The sequence below is a fragment of the Callithrix jacchus genome, chromosome 16, assembly GCF_049354715.1.
Source record: "Callithrix jacchus isolate 240 chromosome 16, calJac240_pri, whole genome shotgun sequence".
NCBI lineage: Eukaryota > Metazoa > Chordata > Mammalia > Primates > Cebidae > Callithrix > Callithrix jacchus.
The window spans coordinates 75710633-75729305 of NC_133517.1; the positions used below are offsets into that span (position 1 = coordinate 75710633).

An 18673-nucleotide genomic window follows, 5' to 3' on the forward strand; every position below is an offset into this window, starting at 1 on the left:
CTCTATTAAAAATTCATAAATTAGCCAGGTATGGTGGTACACACCTGTATTTCCAGCTACTTCGGAGGTTGAGACAGGAGAATTGCTTGAGCCTGGGGGTCAGAGGTTGTAGTGAGCTGAGATCGCACCACTGCACTCCAGCCTGGGCCAAAGAGCGAGACCCCATCTAAAAAAAAAGGGGTGGGGGTGCACAGTAGAAAGCTGAAATAGGTCAAATAGGAGAGCCTAGAATGAAACCACAGTTAAGGCTCACTAAGAATAATTTAAGGAATAGAAAGGCAGGAAAAGAGTTCAGTACTAATGTTTTTCTAAATATGCACAGTGTTGCTGGCACTAAGTAAGCTCTTAATTTAACACATTATATCATCTAAACAATTTGTACCTATTTCCTCCATTTATCAACCAGGAAATGAAGATCCAGAGAGGTGAAATATGCTTCCAGGAGCTCACAAACAGCAAACAGCAAAGATGGGATTTGAACTTAGTCTCTCTCAAACTTGAAAGTTGGCTTTCAAGTAACTTTTACCTCTGGCTTCACGTTGTATTGTCCTCTTAACTCTTTCTTTGGCATGGAAATGGGAGGATGACAGAAATGTGTAGCTGTATATCCATTTGTAGTCAGAGAACATTTTACTTTTGTTTTATGGGTCATGAATTACAAGTACGAGGCAAGAAACGACATTAGTTTTTCTATAATAAAGTAAACTAGTTTTACTAAATGTGCTTCTTGCTTGAACTATTAGCACAGGCACAGTCAAATGCTAGTAAGCAATAATAGGTATTCCTGTATTACATATCATATCCATGAAAGTTTAGAGCTGGAAGGTTAAGTGTCCCCCTGGGGCCTCACAGCTAGACACTTGGCACCCCACAATTTCCACTCTACCTCTAAATCAGTCTAATCCACGTTATATGTCAGAGAGCAGAAGTTAGGTAATATGTTTAAAATTATAATTTAGCATTTGAAAACTACCGAATCAGGAAGATCGAGTCTGATTAAGTGGGATGAAATGGTGCTCTGAAATTTAAGCCAGTCTTTTGAAGAGTTAAACCACCTAAGGCAGAGTTCAAACAAAGGCTGAAGCGAGAGGGTTTGCTGGGGGAAATCAGTGAGTTTCCCCTGAGCAGCGGGAAGTCATCAGGCCAAGGTAATGCTTCCCAGAGGGGTAACCACTGTGTGTGGAGGTGGGGAGGCGTTGCGGAAACACAGTATTTTGCAGGTCGGCCCCTGGGGACTAGGATGGCTGACTCCCTGGTATTGCAGTAAAATGTTTGACCTCTAATCACATCCCCCAACACTACACCTTGTGCGAGGTGTTGAAAGCATCCTTTCCAGTTTATTCGACTTTTCTGTGTCGACTTGTTCATTATAGCCCAAATACGTGGTAAGGACTAAGAACCCAGTCTTCAAGGTCCTGTGGAGTGCTAAAGAAGCCCACCCTTCAGAGAATCCTTGGAAGGGGAGGAAAGGAAAGGAAAGGGAAAAGGAAAGGAAAAAAGAAAGGAAAGGAAAGGAAAATGGAAAATAAAGGAATGGAAGAAATAAAGAAAATCTGTTTTACCCTGTAACAATTTCAAGCGCAATCTCCAAAGACCAAGTGGGTTAATTTGTAAATTCAGTCATTTTTTTCTAAACAGTGCCACCTACTGTCCATTTTAAGTCATCAGAAGGCTTGTTGGCAAGGACCAAGTGAAAGAAAGGGGGCAGATGATGGGGGGAGTGGGGAGGACGGGGGGGGGGTACTAGCCAAAAACGAACTCTACCCAGCCTTGGGACGACTGTAAAAAACGACGAGAAAAGGCCATCTCCACGCAATACGTATTTTTACTCGTTAACTTTGCATTAGAAAGTTTGCAAGAAAAGCCACTTATGACATTTCCTTAGAGATGGCTAAATATCAGCCCTCCAGAAAACAATCTGGATTATTTTCAATGCGCGCTGTTTATTTTTATGTTAGGGAACCAGGTTAAGCAAAAATACACATATAATTATTTTTCTATTTTTTCCGACCACCCATGGCAGAAACCTCTTTAGGAGAAAGGCTTTGACACTTGACGTCAGCTCAGAAACTTTTGAGTAGGGGGGAAGAAAGGGTTAAGAAGTGGTGGAACAGCGCGGTCTTTTTAGAGTTTTAGCCGGCAGTCGAAGGCTCCTAGTACACACACACGTGCACACTTACACACACACACACACGTGCACACACTCCTCCCAACTATTCCTCCTCAGGGCCGTTACTTAGCCGAAGGGCACCATTTGGCTTTAAAACAAATTACTTAAGCACAACAGGAGTTTGTCGCTCGGAGGGAACGTGTAACGCGGGGCTTCAGGGAAGTCCACAAGGCAAGGGCTCCCACCTCCGCCGCCAGAAGAGAGCAGGGAATCAGGTGGTGGCCCCTATGTGGCTTGCATTTCTCTACACACGTTAGCAATCAAGTTAATTGAATTCATTGGAGTTTAGAGCCGGCCTCTAGCTCAGAGAAGGCTTTGAATGGCCAATTTCTCTCTCCCTCTCCCTCTCCCCCTCCCCGCCTCCCGCCCGCCCGCTTGCCCGCGCTCCCAGTTCCCTCCCCTCAGGGTTCCCCAGTCCACACCTCCCTCTCCACTTCCCTCACCCCCCCACTCCCTCCGCCGCCCTATTAAAGCACCCACCAGCTCACTTGTTAAGACCCCCTTAAGTTGGAGGAGGCAGAAAGGCAACAACGGCGAGGAAGGAGAAGTCAAGACGTCTGGAAAGAATTACCCAGTCCTGGCTTCGAGCAGCCCATTGAACCAGGGACTTGAAACAGCCCCAGCCAAAGACTTTTCTCCCGATTCTGCGCTTCCTGGGTTCTGCTGAGCCTCCCACAGGCTTTTTTTTTTTTTTTTTTTAAAGACAAAAAAGAGATTTTCTGTTATCGGGGGTGGGGGGAGAAAGACTGAAGCAAAAAAAAAAAAGAAGAAAGAAAAAAGTTAATTTATTTTTAAAGCATAATTTCTTTAAGAATTAGAAGACTGAAGTGCAACGAAAAAAATAAAGAGAATATTAGTGAAATTACTTTTTAAAGTGGGGGAGAATCAAACATTCAAGACTTCCCTATCCTGTGTAAATGTTGCTTTTAAATTTCTTATTTTTTTTGGCCGGTCGTCTCAAATTCATCTAATCTCTTATTACCTCAATTTTGGAAACTGCCCGCCACCGACCCTCCGGGACCACACAGACAGGCTGAGGACGACTTTATGACCAAGAGCTGAACAAGGTACGTTACACTGGCGCGGTTTGGTGAACGATGAAGGTCCTCAAATAGGCCAGGGAGAAGGAAGAAATTATCCATATAAGTGTTTTGAAATTTTTGGAAAATTTGGAGTTTTAAAAATTTCCAAGACGGAAGATCAGGGAATATTTCAGGTCGCTGTCAGGCTTAGCAACAGAGAGCCCTCTTTTCCCATCTCTGTGGCTCTCGCCAGAAATCCGCTGCCTTTCTGGGGACACAGGTAACCTCTCTGCCTGGGGAAGGCGGCACGTCCCCAGATGGACTTTTCCATTTTGCATCTTCCGGAGCAGCAGAGGGGCTCCTGAGTTAGGAAACAGAATTTCCAATGTGTAAGGAAAATGCATTCTGCACAGCCACCCCAACCCCTTCCTTTCTCCCCCGCCCCGCCCCGCCCCCCCCTCCCCCCACACACACACACACACTGTGGGGAGAAAAGCTGCAATAACCCAGCGCGTTTTACTTGTGAGAAACTTGCTGGGAATGCAAAGAGTTAAGCAATCTGGGCTTCCAGCTCCGGCTAGCTGGGACCCTGGAGAAGGAGGGTCCTTCTCTACCTCCTCGCAGCTACCGGCCCCTCTCGGCCACTCCCCCCTTTCCCGGGCCTCCCCTCCTGTACACTTCCCGCACCCCATTAAAGTGTCAGGCTCGTAAGCCTGGGCTCAGCTCGGCTCCGGAAGTCTTACTCGGGCCGGGGTCCCTGATGCAAGCGGTGGCACTCGCAGCTGGGAGCGGAAGGAGGGCGCGCATCCCTCCTCTCCGCGCCGAGCCAGTCCGCCGGCAGCCCGGGGGCAGGGCGTGCTAGGGGACCGCGTGCAGCGCTTCAGCAGCTGCAACGTCCCCAGAGCCAATTCCGACGTGGCACCGAGCACGCCGGCGCTTCTCTCCTCAGCTGCAGCTGGGGACACTGCCCAGTGGCAGATCTGGGGGCGCCGTCTCGAGCGCTCAGCCCGGGAAGGAGGCGAGTGGCCCGCGGGAGCTGGGGTGGAGGTGGGAGGGAAGCCAGAAGCTGGGTTTGGATGGATAATCAACACCTTGGGCGGAATTCGTCACGCCTGTTCCTGCCCAGCGTGAGCCAGGGCTCCGAAATGGGTCCCTGTGAACGGGAGGGCGGGTCTGAAAGAAGGGTCTGTGTGAGGGTGAGAACCGCGAGGCGAGAAAGCCTTTCTCCTCTGGCCACGGAAACGCAGCCGCGGGAGAACAGCGCTGAAAGGATAATTGAGGCTGCAAAGAGGCGCTGGGAGCATAGGGGCGGTGCCTGGGGACCAGGGCACGCAAGACCCGGGTCCTATTACACAGCCTGGGGTGCCAGTTTCCCCGAGCTCCCGAGCTCTCTCTCCGGCCCCCAAACGTCCGCTCCGAGTGCTTGGACTCAGGGACAGCGCACGCCTCTGGGGCAAACGAGCTAAACGTGTTGAAGCCCCGTCAGTCCCTCCCCTGTCCACTTCCTCACCCGTGGGACCGTTGCTGCCTGATGGATCTCGGGAGCAATTGCCCAGGAACGCTAGGCTGCTCCAACCCACGTGTCTGCGCTGGGATTGCCTTTGACGTCACACCCAGGGGGGAGGTGTGACGCAATAGATACGGAAGCCCTGATTGGCCACAAAGGGCTTCCCCCAACTGGCGGCCTGAGTATATATAGTCCGTCAGCTCAATGTTAGAATAAAGTGAAGCAAGTTGGTAGTTGGGTTTTGCCGAAGGAGTGAGGCCACTGTTAAGACGGAGACAACTCATTGTACATTCCAGGGCTTTAGCTCAGATTTCTCACTGAGGTTAAGGCATATGATAAGTACCTTTGGATTAAATCAGGTTATTTTTTTTAAAAAGGTTATTTTAAGAATAAAGTTTTTCACAATCAACACGTATTTACATTCACGATACTAGGTTTAAAATTAAAATGTGTATTTCTATAGCTCTAAGTCCATCAAATTCGTTGTAGATACAGCTTTAAGTTTTATGCTTATATGACTATTGAATTGAAAATAACTTTTAAATTCTAAATTTTTATTTCCTTCCAATGTGTGCAAGATGATTCATGCATTAAATTAGTTTTTACCACATTTTTCTAGAGCTTACTAAGATTACAGTACAGCTGAGGTACTGGTTTTTGAGCACCCATCACATTCCACCAAGTTTTCCTGAGAGTTTGGCGATTCTTTTACATTTTCAATGACAATTTAACACTTCAAAGTACTACTGTGTTTATATATTATGTCTTGTATGTGTTTCCAGTTCTGAGACAGATAATTCTGATCTCTAAGTGGACATTTGTAGAATAAAATATTGTAACTAGAGTATCATCCCTCCTATTCCTTTTTTTCTTAGATATCACTTGAGTTGGATAAATAGAAAAATATATTGTAGACATACTGACAACTGCGTATTACCTGAGTTGCTTGTACTGTAGCTGGAGCCAAAAACTTTATCAAAGAAAGTTATGCAGTTTATAAAGATTCAAGACTTAACACATCAGTGACTAGCATTAAATTCTAATGTCACTCTCCATAAAGCAAGGATTTAGTCAGCTTCCTTCCTGGAAAACAGGGATTGTGCAACAAGTAAGAAGACACTGTACCAGAGAGTAAGTTAGTTTGGAACCAGTCATTTTTGCTAGGTCTATAGAATATAGCCCCTTAGTATTGATTTTCATAAATACTTTCCCACACACGGTTTCCTTACCGGGTATGACGTTTTAATTTTTTTTCTTGAATTTTTAAACACCTGTCACTGGTTCATTTATTTCCTGTTGTTGGCACTGTGGGGAAAGTCCTTTCTCTATGGATCAAGGTAGACATACCCTTTATCAAAGTTATATTACACAGTTACTTTAAAAGTGTAAGGGCAAGCAGTTTGTTACATTACCTTCCTGGCTCTTATATGAAATGTGATCCCTGAGTTAAAGTAATGGGAGGACAGAGCATAACCCCTGTGTCTCAAAATGTGATCTGGGTTCTTCTTTTTATCCATGCCAACCTAGGCTGTGTCCCTCTAAAAGGCTGCAATGACAGAGTTGGTGGCAGCCGGTATGTCAACTGAGCTGGGGGACAGCTACCTGTAGAGAAGACTCATTTCCATCATCCCAACTTGGTGTTTTATCCTTTCCACTCTAGCAGCAATCTGTGTAGAGTATTATCCTACTGCATACAGCCTTATATTATTTAAGTGTATTTTTCTTACGCCTGTAATCCCAGCACTTTGGGAGGCCAAGGAGGGCAGATCACCTGAGGTCAGGAGTTGGAGACCAGGCTGGCCAACACGGTGAAACCCTGTCTCTACTAAAAATACAAAAATTAGCCAGGTGTGTTGGTAATTATCCCAGCTGAGGGATAGGCTGAGGCAGGTTATTATCCCTGCAGGTAAATAGGTTGGTAATTATACCTGCCTCGGAAGGCTGAGGCAGGAGAATCATGACCTCGGGAGGTAGAGGTTGTATTGTAGTGAGCTGAGATAGTGCCACTGTACTCCAGCCAGGGCAACAGAGCAAGTCTCCTTCTCAAAAAGAAAAAAATAAAAAGTATATTTTGAATGATAGTCTTGTGGAGTTCATATATATACTCCTTTTCCTTTCCCACAATCTAGGAGAATGTTACTGATGAGAGACAAATATAACAAGGTCACTGTTAAATATTTTCTTATTTAAATAAATTTATTAATGAATGCCTCTTAACTGAATATATCTGTTCTGCAGATAATTAAAAATCTGTTCAAAATGTATTTAATGAAATTTTAAAATAATCAGACTGTAAGGCAAAATATGATCAGGCCCATAAGAAACAGCAGCTATTGTTTATCACATGTCTAGTATGTTTCAGGCACTGGACTAGATGGTTTACGTAAGTATATCTAATCCTGATCTGCGAAGAAAGTTCTGTAAATAAAAGAACTTTGCCTCAGAAAAGTTAAGCAATTCACTCAAAGTGAATTAGTAAGGGGTGTGGCTGGAAATTAATCCAAGAGGTCTTGAATATAATGCCCTTGAACTGAATTCATGCTAATTTATGCTGCAGCTGCACTAGTCAATTTTATGGGGGTTCAAATTGAGAAGTCACATCTGATTGAGAGAGATCAGTAGAGACTTCCTGGGGAGACTTGGCATTCGTGCTACATTTAACTGTGTAGATAGGGTTTTGACCTATAGAGATAATTCCCAGGAGCCAAGGTAGGTTCATGTGAAACTAAGATTCCATGTCAAGTCTTTTGGCAATTTTTTTTCCCCCTACACTGTGAACTAACTTTAGGATGATGAAGTTCAGGAACCAGTTGAGCAGTTGGAAGAATATACATCCTAGAATATATTATCCTAGAAGTAATTGATTCATATGGATGGTGCAAAGGAAAAGAAGTCTGAAACCTACAGTTCTGAACCCAGACACCGCTGGGGTGACAAGCCCTGTAAAAGGCTTGTATTCTAAGCCTGCAAGCTTGGCTCAAGGGTCTTTGCTAGGATAACTGCAGTGGGACTAGAGAGAAAAAAGGCAGACTTCAAAGCCGGTGAGGAAGAGAGGGTCACAAGGAGAGAAGGGAGGTTGGAAGGGGGAGTTGGGAGGGTTCATGCTTTGTCTTCCAGGGCGTAATGTGCTTAATGTGAAGACTTTGGGGGAGACTTCATTTGGGTACTCCTATCTCAGATTTCTACTTAAGGTTAGTAGCAGAGGGAATACACATCAGGGATGGGTATCAGTGTGAATGAGGTAATGAAAGTCTTATTTTACTTTTTAACCTAGTGGTGCCAAACTTTGTTATATAGTTCAATTGCTGGAGGAGATTTTAAAACCTGTGATGACCTGGGCACAGCCCATAGCAATGAACTCAAAATGTGGGAGCCACAGATCAGATAATTTTATGGATTTGTGGGTAATTTGGATATATAGCAAAATTTGGGAACCACTACTTTTTAACCCTTTGCTCACCATACCTTCCTAATCCACTCTTAGCCAGCAGTTAGCTACCACCTGAGTATGTCATCTTAGAAGCAGATTTCTATGATCCTTGCTAGTGTCACCAGCCTAGATTAATGTTTCCAATTCTAATTATTATCCATATAAGGCCTATTGCCCCTTCTCCCATATAGCATGAGTTTATGCATGAAGACAGCCTGTTTTAGAAACAGTTCTACTATGTATTGAATGTGATCTTGAACAACGCCTTCATTAGACAAACATTCTTTAAATGTCTCATCATCTTTTGTGCCTTTGTGTGTTTAAATACTTGGCTATAAGTTAAAAAGACACTGAAGCTAGTCTTCAGTAGATTTTCAAATATAATGATGAAGCGAGGCAAGTGTACTGTACAACTTAAGTTCAAAGATATTACTTAAATTGTCCAGGACACATGACATTCATATAACCCTCAAGTGGTTTGTCTGAGGCAGGTTGCTAATATGAGGCAGAGTGCGGACTTGAATCCATTTCTTCTGACTCCCAGTCCTCCTATTCTTTTCATCATGCCATAGTTATTCCTTGTTTACCCACAAGTAATGGGTTAAATGGAAGGCGAGTCAGGCTAATTAGGTAGTTACTGGCAGGAAACTAACATCACTGAGAGCTGATTGTTGATAATTTCTTTTTAAAATATGTACTTACATTTCTTTTTTAAATCTGATAATCTGTTTTATGAGTCTATATGTTTGGCTCCATTTCATAGATGGAGAAACTGAAGATGACAAGTAGTGTATAACTTGCTCGAGGTCATCCAGCCACTGAAAGGAAGAGCGAGGATTCTGTCCTAACTCAGTCAGGTTCTAGTGGCCAAATTCTCTGAAACTGATAGTAGATGCAGAGCTGGGATTTGAACACTAGTATAGCTGATTTCAAAATATTTGCTAATCTGATTAATGCCAACTAATTTATTCAGTTGCAACTATAAGACAAGACATATATGAACACATGCTCACAAGTCACTAGAGCCAAAAAACCAAGCAGTATATGGATTAATGGACAATAAACACTGTAAGGGTACTGAAGGAGTTCAAGTTGATAAAACTTGATGCCCCAGTTTGACCCCTGAGCTCATAAAATAGCTCAGATTGCAACTCACAGTCCCTGTAAATGCTCTTGGGTACCGTCTGCCTTTTCTATCTTTGCTTTCCAAAGGTCTTCTAGACCTGGTCCAGGACTCCCCACAACCACTGCCTTGAGACATCTGGGTGAAAAATTATGGAGATGGTTTCTTTCAAAAACAAAAACGACTGGGGCCGGGCATGGTGGCTCACGCCTGTAATCCCAGCACTTTGGGAGGCCAAGGCGGGTAAATCACCTGAGGTCGGGAGTTTAAGACCAGCATGACCAACATAGATAAACCTCTTCTCTACTAAAAATATAAAATTAGCTGGGCATGGTGGCATATGCCTGTAATCCCAGCTACTCAGGAGGCTGAGGCAGGAGAATCACTTGAATCCAGGAGGCAGAGGTTGCAGTGAGCAGAGATCAAGGCATTACACTACAGCCTGGGAAACAAGAGTGAAACTCGGTCTCAAAAGACAAAAAAATAACTGCTTGAGGGGTACCCTTAAGGGCTTGGTTGTCTCCAGCACATATTCACTGCCTCTGCAGTAAAGATTGGGGTAGGACATGTGTCTATCAGTCTGCATTGACTGCCTGAGTCTAGATGGGCTTATTTCTTTATTGAAAATGTATTTATTGAGTACCTGCTATGTGCCAAGCCCTGGTTTTCATGCAGGGACCAACCAAGTCATTGAACCATACAAAGACCCATGGCTGTAGAGAATATATATATGTGTGCATGTGTGTGTGTGTGTGTGTGTGTGTGTGTGTGTGTGTGTATACATACATATGCCACTTAGAAAATCAAGCAGGTTAAAGGGAGAGAGCCTGGTAGGGGGTGAGGAGAACGCAGGCTTGGGTCGAGTAGAGGAGTTGCTTTAGAAGGACAGGTAAGCTAAGACCTCCCAGAAAAGGTATCATCAGATCTAATTGTAGGTCTTTCCCACATGCTGACTCAATAAATTTGAATTCATTTCAGCTTCTCCCAGATCCCAAATGGAAGGACCACTTTATGAAAACTAGGGTAACTCCATTGAACTCAATTCTCACTGTTGCACTAGAGCAGCAAGAATAGGTGTTATTCTCCTTTCATCCAACATTTTGCTCTCAGCTTAATATAAAAAGGTCAAGGGAGAGGAAAAGGCTTTGAGGTCCAGTGATTTGAAGAGTAACATTTGGGTATATGAGGCAACTGCAAGGCTGTATATCGGCTCCACAGGTGGAAGCAGCGGGAACACTAGTGCTGTTTTTATGGTAACAGGATATCGGCTGTTGACATTGGGAGCAGAATTGCTGTTGCATAGATGGAACCAGGCTCTTCCTTTGAAACAACCACTTTTCATGTCTTTTTAGGTCATACCCCCATAGAAAATACATGAGCCCAGAAATCTCAGTATTGGCTGGCCTTGAGTGAGTGCCAATTCCCCATTTTCTATAACAGTAGAGAAACAGTTTTCAGGCCTAGTGCAGTGGCTCACGCCAGTAATCCCAACACTTTGGGAGGCTGAGGCTGGTGGATCACCTGAGGTCAGTTCAAGACTGGTCTGGCCAACATGGTGAAACTTCTCTCTACTAAAAATACCAAAAATTATGCAGGTGTGGTGGAGCATGCCTGTAGTCCCAGCTACCTGGGAGACTGAGGCAGGGGAATTGATTGGACCCAGGAAGAGGAGATTGCAGTGAGCCAAAATTACACCACTACACTCCAGCCTAGGAACCTCAGTGACAGAGCAAGACTCCATCTCAAAAAGAAAAAGGGAAACAATTTTCAAAATTTATTTCTAACCTCTCCTTATACAATGACATTTTATTAGCCGGAAACAAAAGAATGATACCTATTTTTCATGAGGATTCAAATATATTCAGCAAATTTACTGAGATTAATCATCTGGCATTATATCACTGTTTGAATCCAACTTTTAGTTTTTTGACTATGGCAATTAAATACCCAGAATCTTGGTTTCCTTATATGCATAATTATTTATAACATGAGATTAATCATGTGCTTACCACCCAAAGTCATTAAGAGTAAATAAGATTATGCTTAAAAAAATTTTTGCCCCACTGCCTGAAACCTAATAAATGATGAATAAATGTTAGCTGCCATTATAATGATGATGATGATGATGATGAATAAAGTTGCACTCATGCATTCAACAAATGTTTACTGATCACCATCTATAACCCAGGAAGTATTTTATGTCCTTGGGACGCATTAGTGAAAACAGATTATATATCTCTGCTGACTTAGTGGAGATATATATAATGATATACTATACTATAGCAAGCCATTCTTTAACACTTGGTTTGGCCTAGTTCCCTGAAGAATACAAATTAGTAAATATTTGGTATTAATTAATAGGCCAAAGTCTCATAGTGGGGAAAAATGTCTGAGTTTTTTATTTTAAATATTTAGAGAGTATAGATTTCTAACTCATCTTTCTATCTAGTAGTAAGTACTTATAATTTAGGATTGAACTAACTCTGTTTTCCAATTTAACTATAAAGTCATATGTCTGACAAGGAGAGTATGCTTATGAAACAGAGTATTTGAATTGGGGACTGCCTCAGACAGTCTAACATGTATAGTACCCATATCTATGCAATTGCCCAGGGGAAATTATAAAAAAACACATCTTGTGTGTCATTCCTTGAGGTCAATGTATTCCCTCAGCAGAGCTGGCTCTAAAATGTGCCTTTTACCCTTTGGCCTGTTCCGAGTTGCTGTATGTGCCATGCTAGACAACACGGAGATATCTGGTAGAAATATAAATGTTCACTCTAGCCACGTTGCTGCAGTTTGCTAGTAACTTTTCCCAAGCTTCAAAAGGACATTCTGTAGAGTCTTATGATGTAAGAGGGCGTTCCCACTTCAGCTGTGGCCAGCAGATGCTATGTCAACACTCTCTATGTCCACGTGTGCTGATAAAAGCAAGGAAAATATGAATAATGAAAAAGAATGGCAGGCAGTTCTTTTGCTGTCTATGGTGATTTTTAAACACAAGCTGAATACGCACTTCATCCTGGCAAAGTGTTTTAGTCCCGTTGAAATTTTTCACTCTTGTGAGAATGACTCACGTCTTGGAAATGACAAGTTTCAAGTCTGGTGCTCCCAGTACCTTTAGGCATTGGTTAATGTACCATGTGGGAGTTTTCAGCATCCCCTCAGCTGTGTTAATTAATAAGAGATGCTGTACTTGCCTGCCTTTCACTGAAAGCTCAGCATTTCACCATTCCCCAACAGTCTAAACTTTCCACTTGTGTTATGGTTACATTTATCAGACTCCGACATCACACGCTGTGGCATCCCATATAGCTGCTAGGAGTGGAACATCAATATGCTTTTTGTTATGTTTGCTCTTTAGCTCCCTAGTTAACTGATCCTTTAAGCTGCAATGCATTCTGGGTTTTAAAAACACTTTCATAAACACTGTTCCATTTTGCTCCTCTCCATAGCCCTGTGGGGCCTTTGACAAGTTCTGTTACTTCCATTTAAAAACAATAAAAAAAAATGACATCTGCAAACCAGAATCCTGATCTCTAGGGTGCTTTGCATTATTTAAGTTATACTAGTTGAGTACACTAAGCCCCAAATGCATAAAGGATAAACAAACAAAAATCCAGAAATTATTTTGTGCTAACATAAGAGTCCATGGCAGGTATTCCTGTTTGGTGGGTGGCATCCTTTCATATGGCAATCCAAGGACCAAGTTCCATCTATCTGGGGCTCTTCAGTTCCCTAAAACATTGTTGATAAGTGTATCAAGCCTGTGGAGGGACCAGAGAAATGAGAGGAGGAATATTCTCTTTCTAAAAAGACCCTAGTGGAAGTGGCACATCTCAGATTTCCAAAGCCTGGAATGTCTTGGCCACACCAAGTCTATGCTCAGGAAGGAAAGGGAATGCAATTGGTAAAAAGCCACACTAAGGTTTCCCAAAAGTACAGTGCAGATCTCCTTAGGATCATCCCAATGTACTATTGCAGGGAATAGCAGGTGACTGTGTGAATGGTGCCTCTTGGAGCTAAGCAACATGGTGGCCATACAGCTCTTAATAGCTTAGTGGATACTGTGTGAACACTCAATGTTAAGTTTGCATGTGGATTAGGAAATTATAAATAGCACATCGAGCAAAAGGTTTTACAAAAGTAATTGCTTAGTCTAAGTTTCTATTTAAAATAAATTTATTTCTCTTTTAAAAATCAGTTGAATTAGGCCGAGCGTGGTGGCTCACGCCTGTAATCCCAGCACTTTGGGAGGCCAAGGCAGGCAGATCACCTAAGGTCAGGAGTTTGAGCCCAGCCTGGCCAACATGGTGAAACCCCACATCTCCTAAAAATGCAAAAGTTAGCTGGGCGTGGTGGTGGGCATCTGTAATCCCAGGTACTCAGGAGGCTGAGGCAGGAGAATTGCTTGAACCCAGGAGGTGAAGGTTGCAGTGAGCCAAGATCGCACTACTGCGCTCCAGCCTGAACGACAGAGCGAGACTTCATCTCAAGAAAAAAAAAGAAAATCAGTTTAATTAAAGAAAAAGCACTAAATATCTATAAATATGACAAAAGCCCAAAAATGAATGCAAATTACTAAAGAGGAAGATAAAACTCCAGGAGGAAGAAAAATAAAATTAAAGGTTTGCAAAGCACCCCGTTAATGCTAAGCACTGGAAATGCTTTGGGAAATACAGAAAAATGGTTCTTTTGTCCTTGAGTTGTTTACAACTTTTTTCAGGAGATAGACAAAATTTAGGGATGATAGCAAAACAGACTGTTACTGAGTGGAAATGTGTTTCAGGTCTAATGCGCTGTAGCATTTTTTTTTTTTTTTGAGATGGAGTCTCGCCTTGTCGCCCAGGCTGGAATGCAGTGGCGAGATTTTGGCTCACCACAACCTCCGCCTCCTGGGTTCAAATGGTTCTCTTGCTTCACTCTCCGAAGTAACTTGGATTACAGGTGTGCCACCACGCCCAACTAATTTTCATATTTTTAATAGAGACGGAGTTTTACCTTGTTGGCCAGGATGGTCTCAAAATCCTGACCTTATGATCTTCCTTCCTTGGCCTTCCAAAGTGCTGGGATTACAGGCATGAGCCACCGTGCCCAGCCTATGTGCTATAGCTTTTAATAGAATGGAAACTCACTTGCTGAAATAAATCATGATGTTATTTGTCCTTTAATTTATTCACTATTTCTGCAAATATTTATTGTGTTTACTGGGTTCCAGTAAGGTTCATGATGCTTAGGATCTAATCAGCTAGTATTGATGATGGTGGATGGAGGAGACAGACATTGGAACAAAGGAGTATAATTCCGAATTATGGGGCTTTGATAGATATCTATGCAGGGTACTTAGGAATGGAAGATTTTTAGTATCAGTGGAGAGTTCACAAATAATCAATTCTAAAATCCCTCATTTAACAGATATTTTAAAAAATAAAGAACTACTGAGGCCCAGAGAGGTGTGGTGACTCCCCCAAGTTCACATTTAGTTAATGAGCTAGTACTAGAATCCAGTACTCTGATCTCCAATTTCAGCTGGCTGAACGGAAAGGATGTAAGTTGAGTAGTATGCATTGGAGGTGAGATTAAATCACACATGAGAAATTTAGCAAAATCTCCAGTGGATTTTTTTCATTAGCCAGTATCAAGGGGTGAGGGGACTATATGGAAGAATGACTGCTTTGGGTGTTAGAAACTTTAGGTTCCATGCCTGGCTATGACCACATATATAGACTGCAGCCTTAGTTGAGTGATCTAACACATTAAAGCAATGTATGCAGCATTCGATTAATACATTATGGTTTAATACATTATGGTATCTTGTACCATTATCTGATTTGACTCTTGAAATAACCCTCTGAGGTATGCTGGAAGGGCATCCTTATCCCTATTTTGCAGATGAGCAAACTGCAGAAAGTCACCCAATGAGCTAGATGAGAGACTGAGTGTCAAAACCCCTGAATGCTTCTAGTCCAATACTCTCCCCAGGATACTAGGTATATGACAAGTGTGGGACAATCACGGTTAACCAAGAATATCATTTGATTATATTACAGATGCATTGTGAGAGGTTTCTATGTATCCTGAGGATAATTGGAACCACACTCTTTGGAGTCTCTCTCCTCCTTGGAATCACAGCTGCTTATATTGTTGGCTACCAGTTTATCCAAACGGATAATTACTATTTCTCTTTTGGACTGTACGGTGCATTTTTGGCATCACACCTCATCATCCAAAGCCTGTTTGCCTTTTTGGAGCACCGAAAAATGAAAAAGTCCCTAGAAACCCCCATAAAATTGAACAAAACCGTTGCCCTTTGCATCGCTGCCTATCAAGAAGATCCAGACTACTTAAGGAAATGTTTGCAATCTGTGAAAAGGCTGACCTACCCTGGGATTAAAGTTGTCATGGTCATAGATGGGAACTCAGAAGATGACCTCTACATGATGGACATCTTCAGTGAAGTCATGGGCAGAGACAAATCAGCCACTTATATCTGGAAGAACAACTTCCACGAAAAGGGTCCCGGTGAGACAGATGAGTCACATAAAGAAAGCTCACAACATGTAACGCAATTGGTCTTGTCCAACAAAAGTATTTGCATCATGCAAAAATGGGGTGGAAAAAGAGAAGTCATGTACACAGCCTTCAGAGCACTGGGACGAAGTGTGGATTATGTACAGGTAGGTCTCCACATTCCTGCCAGGGCAAACATACATTTAAATAAAGCAGCTTTTGTATCTGTCCAGTCATATGCTATAGCCCATCCTTGTACCTTCTGAACACAGTACTTCTTTCAGTTCATTTGAAAACAGCATGACTGTTGAAAGCACATTTTGAAAAAGAGAAAAAAAATCTTGTAAAACTGTTAAGACTATCTATGAAAATGCTTAATTTGTACCATGTTATTGGTTAAAAATCAGGATTATTTTGACAGGAGACTCTTCCTTCCCTTCCCTCCCCCCTCTTACCTTCTCTGCCCCCTTGGTTCTGCCAAATCAAATCCAACGTCATTTTCCACTCTCTAAAACTCTCCAGCTTTGTAAGAAAATAGTGTCTGCCTGAGCAGAAGGGTCTTGAGAAAATCTGTAGGCTGAAGGGAGGCTATAAAATGTTTTTCACAGAGACTGGGCAAAATGAGGGTGATCAGAACAATTCTGATTTAAAAGAGGGGAAAAAATTAAAATTGAGAGAAGGAAAAGGAAAACAAAAAATGGAAAAAAAAAATCTTAGAGCAAAAGCAATGTTTATTTCACTCTCCAAACAGCATTACCTCACTCACTGCAACTTGACCTTTGAAAGCATTTGTGATGGTGTTTGCCTGCATGAAAATTAGACAGGCTTTCCCTCCCATTAGTTTCCTGATAGCTCACTATAGGGGTTCTCCTCTCCTGCTTCTCACTGAAGCTTCCTTCTTTAGAACATTAGCAGGGTCCTTGTGAGTTTCTAGTTTTAATTTTCTGCAGATACTTTATAATAATTAGATTTTGGCCATGATGGTATTTAGAGGGGAAAAATGTCTCTGGCTTAAGAAAGGCACTGGGATGTTCTTCCTCTCTTCTAGAATTTCTAGTGAAATTCCAGTGTTTAGAAGACCCATCCTATTCTTTAGGGTGTTTTACTGTCACAGTCACGCCCAGTGGCTGTCAGGTAGTGAGATAGGAACAGGCATCAGCTTTAGAGTCAGTTGACCAAGGTTCTAATCATAGCGATTACTAGCTGGTTGACCATGAGCAAGACCACCCACCTCTCTGAGTCTCAGTTTTCTGAATAGAATAAATTAATGTATTCCAAGTGTTTAGCAAAAGTTATTTATGATGTTATCACTGATATAAGCAAAGCTTTTTCTATTAATATTATTATTTATTATGTTATCATTTGGTCCTTACTCAAATTACAGTACCTGTAAGTTGTCACCATATGATGAATTTCAGTTGATGTCTGAAGAGTTAAGAGGCATTTCTTCATTATATTAATCTGCATGTTCATCTCCCTTCTAGACAGTTGGGAGCATTTCTCTGTCAAGCTTCTCCTAATTTCTCCAAGGTAAAACTTACAAGTTAAGGTAGTTTCAGCTAATTTCCAGACATTCAGTATTGACATAGTACAGCTTTGGGCCTAGATGAGAGGATAATAGGCTATTTTTAAAGGGAAAGGATGACAGAGAACTTATAGAAGAGATCAAGAATGAAGTTCTTAGCTCTAAATACGAAAACATCTGTTTTGTTAGTTTGTTAGCAATAGTTAAAACTATTGCTGCATTTGGCATTTCTAATCAAGGCCTCATTGTGTGGATTTTGTCTTCCTTTTCTTTAAACTTGCTTCTCCGAAACCCTTTTCTTCCATCATTTTTGTTTTGAATTTTGTTTGTATCCTTGACAACTTTATACTATGCCTGTCCAGGAAAAAATAATATAAAATGTGAAATATTAGAGTAGGCTTCCTGCTAGAGCCCTAATCAGGCTTGAGAACTTTTCTTTCTCTGGGCTGAAATAGGGGAGGCCTCCAGATATACTGACCCGACCAGCTGCCCTTAACTAAGACCTGATGCCTCCAGGCAGTGTCAGCCAGGTCCAAGCACTCACACAGAGATACAAATCTCTTAGCATTCTGAAACTGGTAATTCCATCCTTCCATCCCTCAGTAAATTTCCCTATATTTAATCATGGCTGACCTATGAAAATGGCAATTTCCTAAGGTTCAGTATAAACGGTAAACACTCCCATCTTCTATTCTGATTGACCCAGGGTTTGAGAATTGCAAAGCAGAAACCACAGAAAGAGAAGAAGGGAAGAAGGATGTGAGGATGTTGGCTGCTAAGCATTACAAGTGATGGAACTTGGAATGCAGGCTGGTTAGGGAAAGAAGGAAGCAAATTTCAGGTGGTAATACACAAGAGAAAATGGGGGCTGGAAAGAAATTGACCATCTGCTCACAAACTTGCTGGAGAATTCTGCTTAACTGTGGAAAGAGGTGGCCAAAAGGATTGGTTTCCAATTGCAGCTGAATCCTTGGCACTCTTCAGCACTCTTTTCACTTGGTCTTGAATAGATGTCTTGCTTACTGCTCTTATAACCTATTATTTCATACCTTCACCACTCTCCCAAAACCCTATCCAAACTCCTCTCTGCTTAACTATTAACAGATGACCTTGCCTCCTATTAAAGAAAGAGTCAGAAGCACTGATTCTTAATGCTGTCAAGATCATCTTTACTCTCTTCTTACACTGTTTCAACAGTATCCAACCTTACTTCTTGTCTCAAGGTTCTCCTTTTGATCTATGCTCCTGAGATAGCTGGGCCTGCTTCCTCTTGTCTCCTCGGGAACAAAGCTTGATCAATTACCAGCTCTAACTCTGTCTGTCTCAGCTTTCATCTCTAGTCTTCTCTATTGACTGCTCTCTTGGCCTTGTAGCTGTTCAAATAAT

General features: G+C 42.2%; 1 protein-coding gene and 1 long non-coding RNA gene across 3 annotated transcripts in view; one reads left to right on the forward strand and one right to left on the reverse strand.

Moving 5' to 3' along the window:
• Positions 1 to 2664: 2664 nt before the first annotated feature.
• The window catches only part of HAS2 (hyaluronan synthase 2), a 28164-nt gene continuing 12155 nt past the window's right edge, over positions 2665 to 18673 (forward strand). Inside the window, exons 1-2 of the mRNA XM_002759268.7 lie at positions 2665 to 3237; positions 15303 to 15929. Of these exons, the coding sequence (XP_002759314.1) occupies positions 15303 to 15929 (627 nt within the window). The 5' untranslated portion in view covers positions 2665 to 3237. The remainder of the gene's footprint in view (positions 3238 to 15302; positions 15930 to 18673) is intronic.
• Positions 2936 to 4778, reverse strand: LOC128929930 (uncharacterized). Of its 2 annotated transcripts, none has more exons than XR_008477252.2 (2): positions 4703 to 4778; positions 2936 to 3553 (listed from the first exon to the last, which is right to left on the reverse strand). It is a non-coding gene; the product is annotated as an uncharacterized LOC128929930 (long non-coding RNA). The 2 variants fall into 2 exon arrangements; XR_013527805.1 differs by having other exon boundaries at positions 3936 to 4778.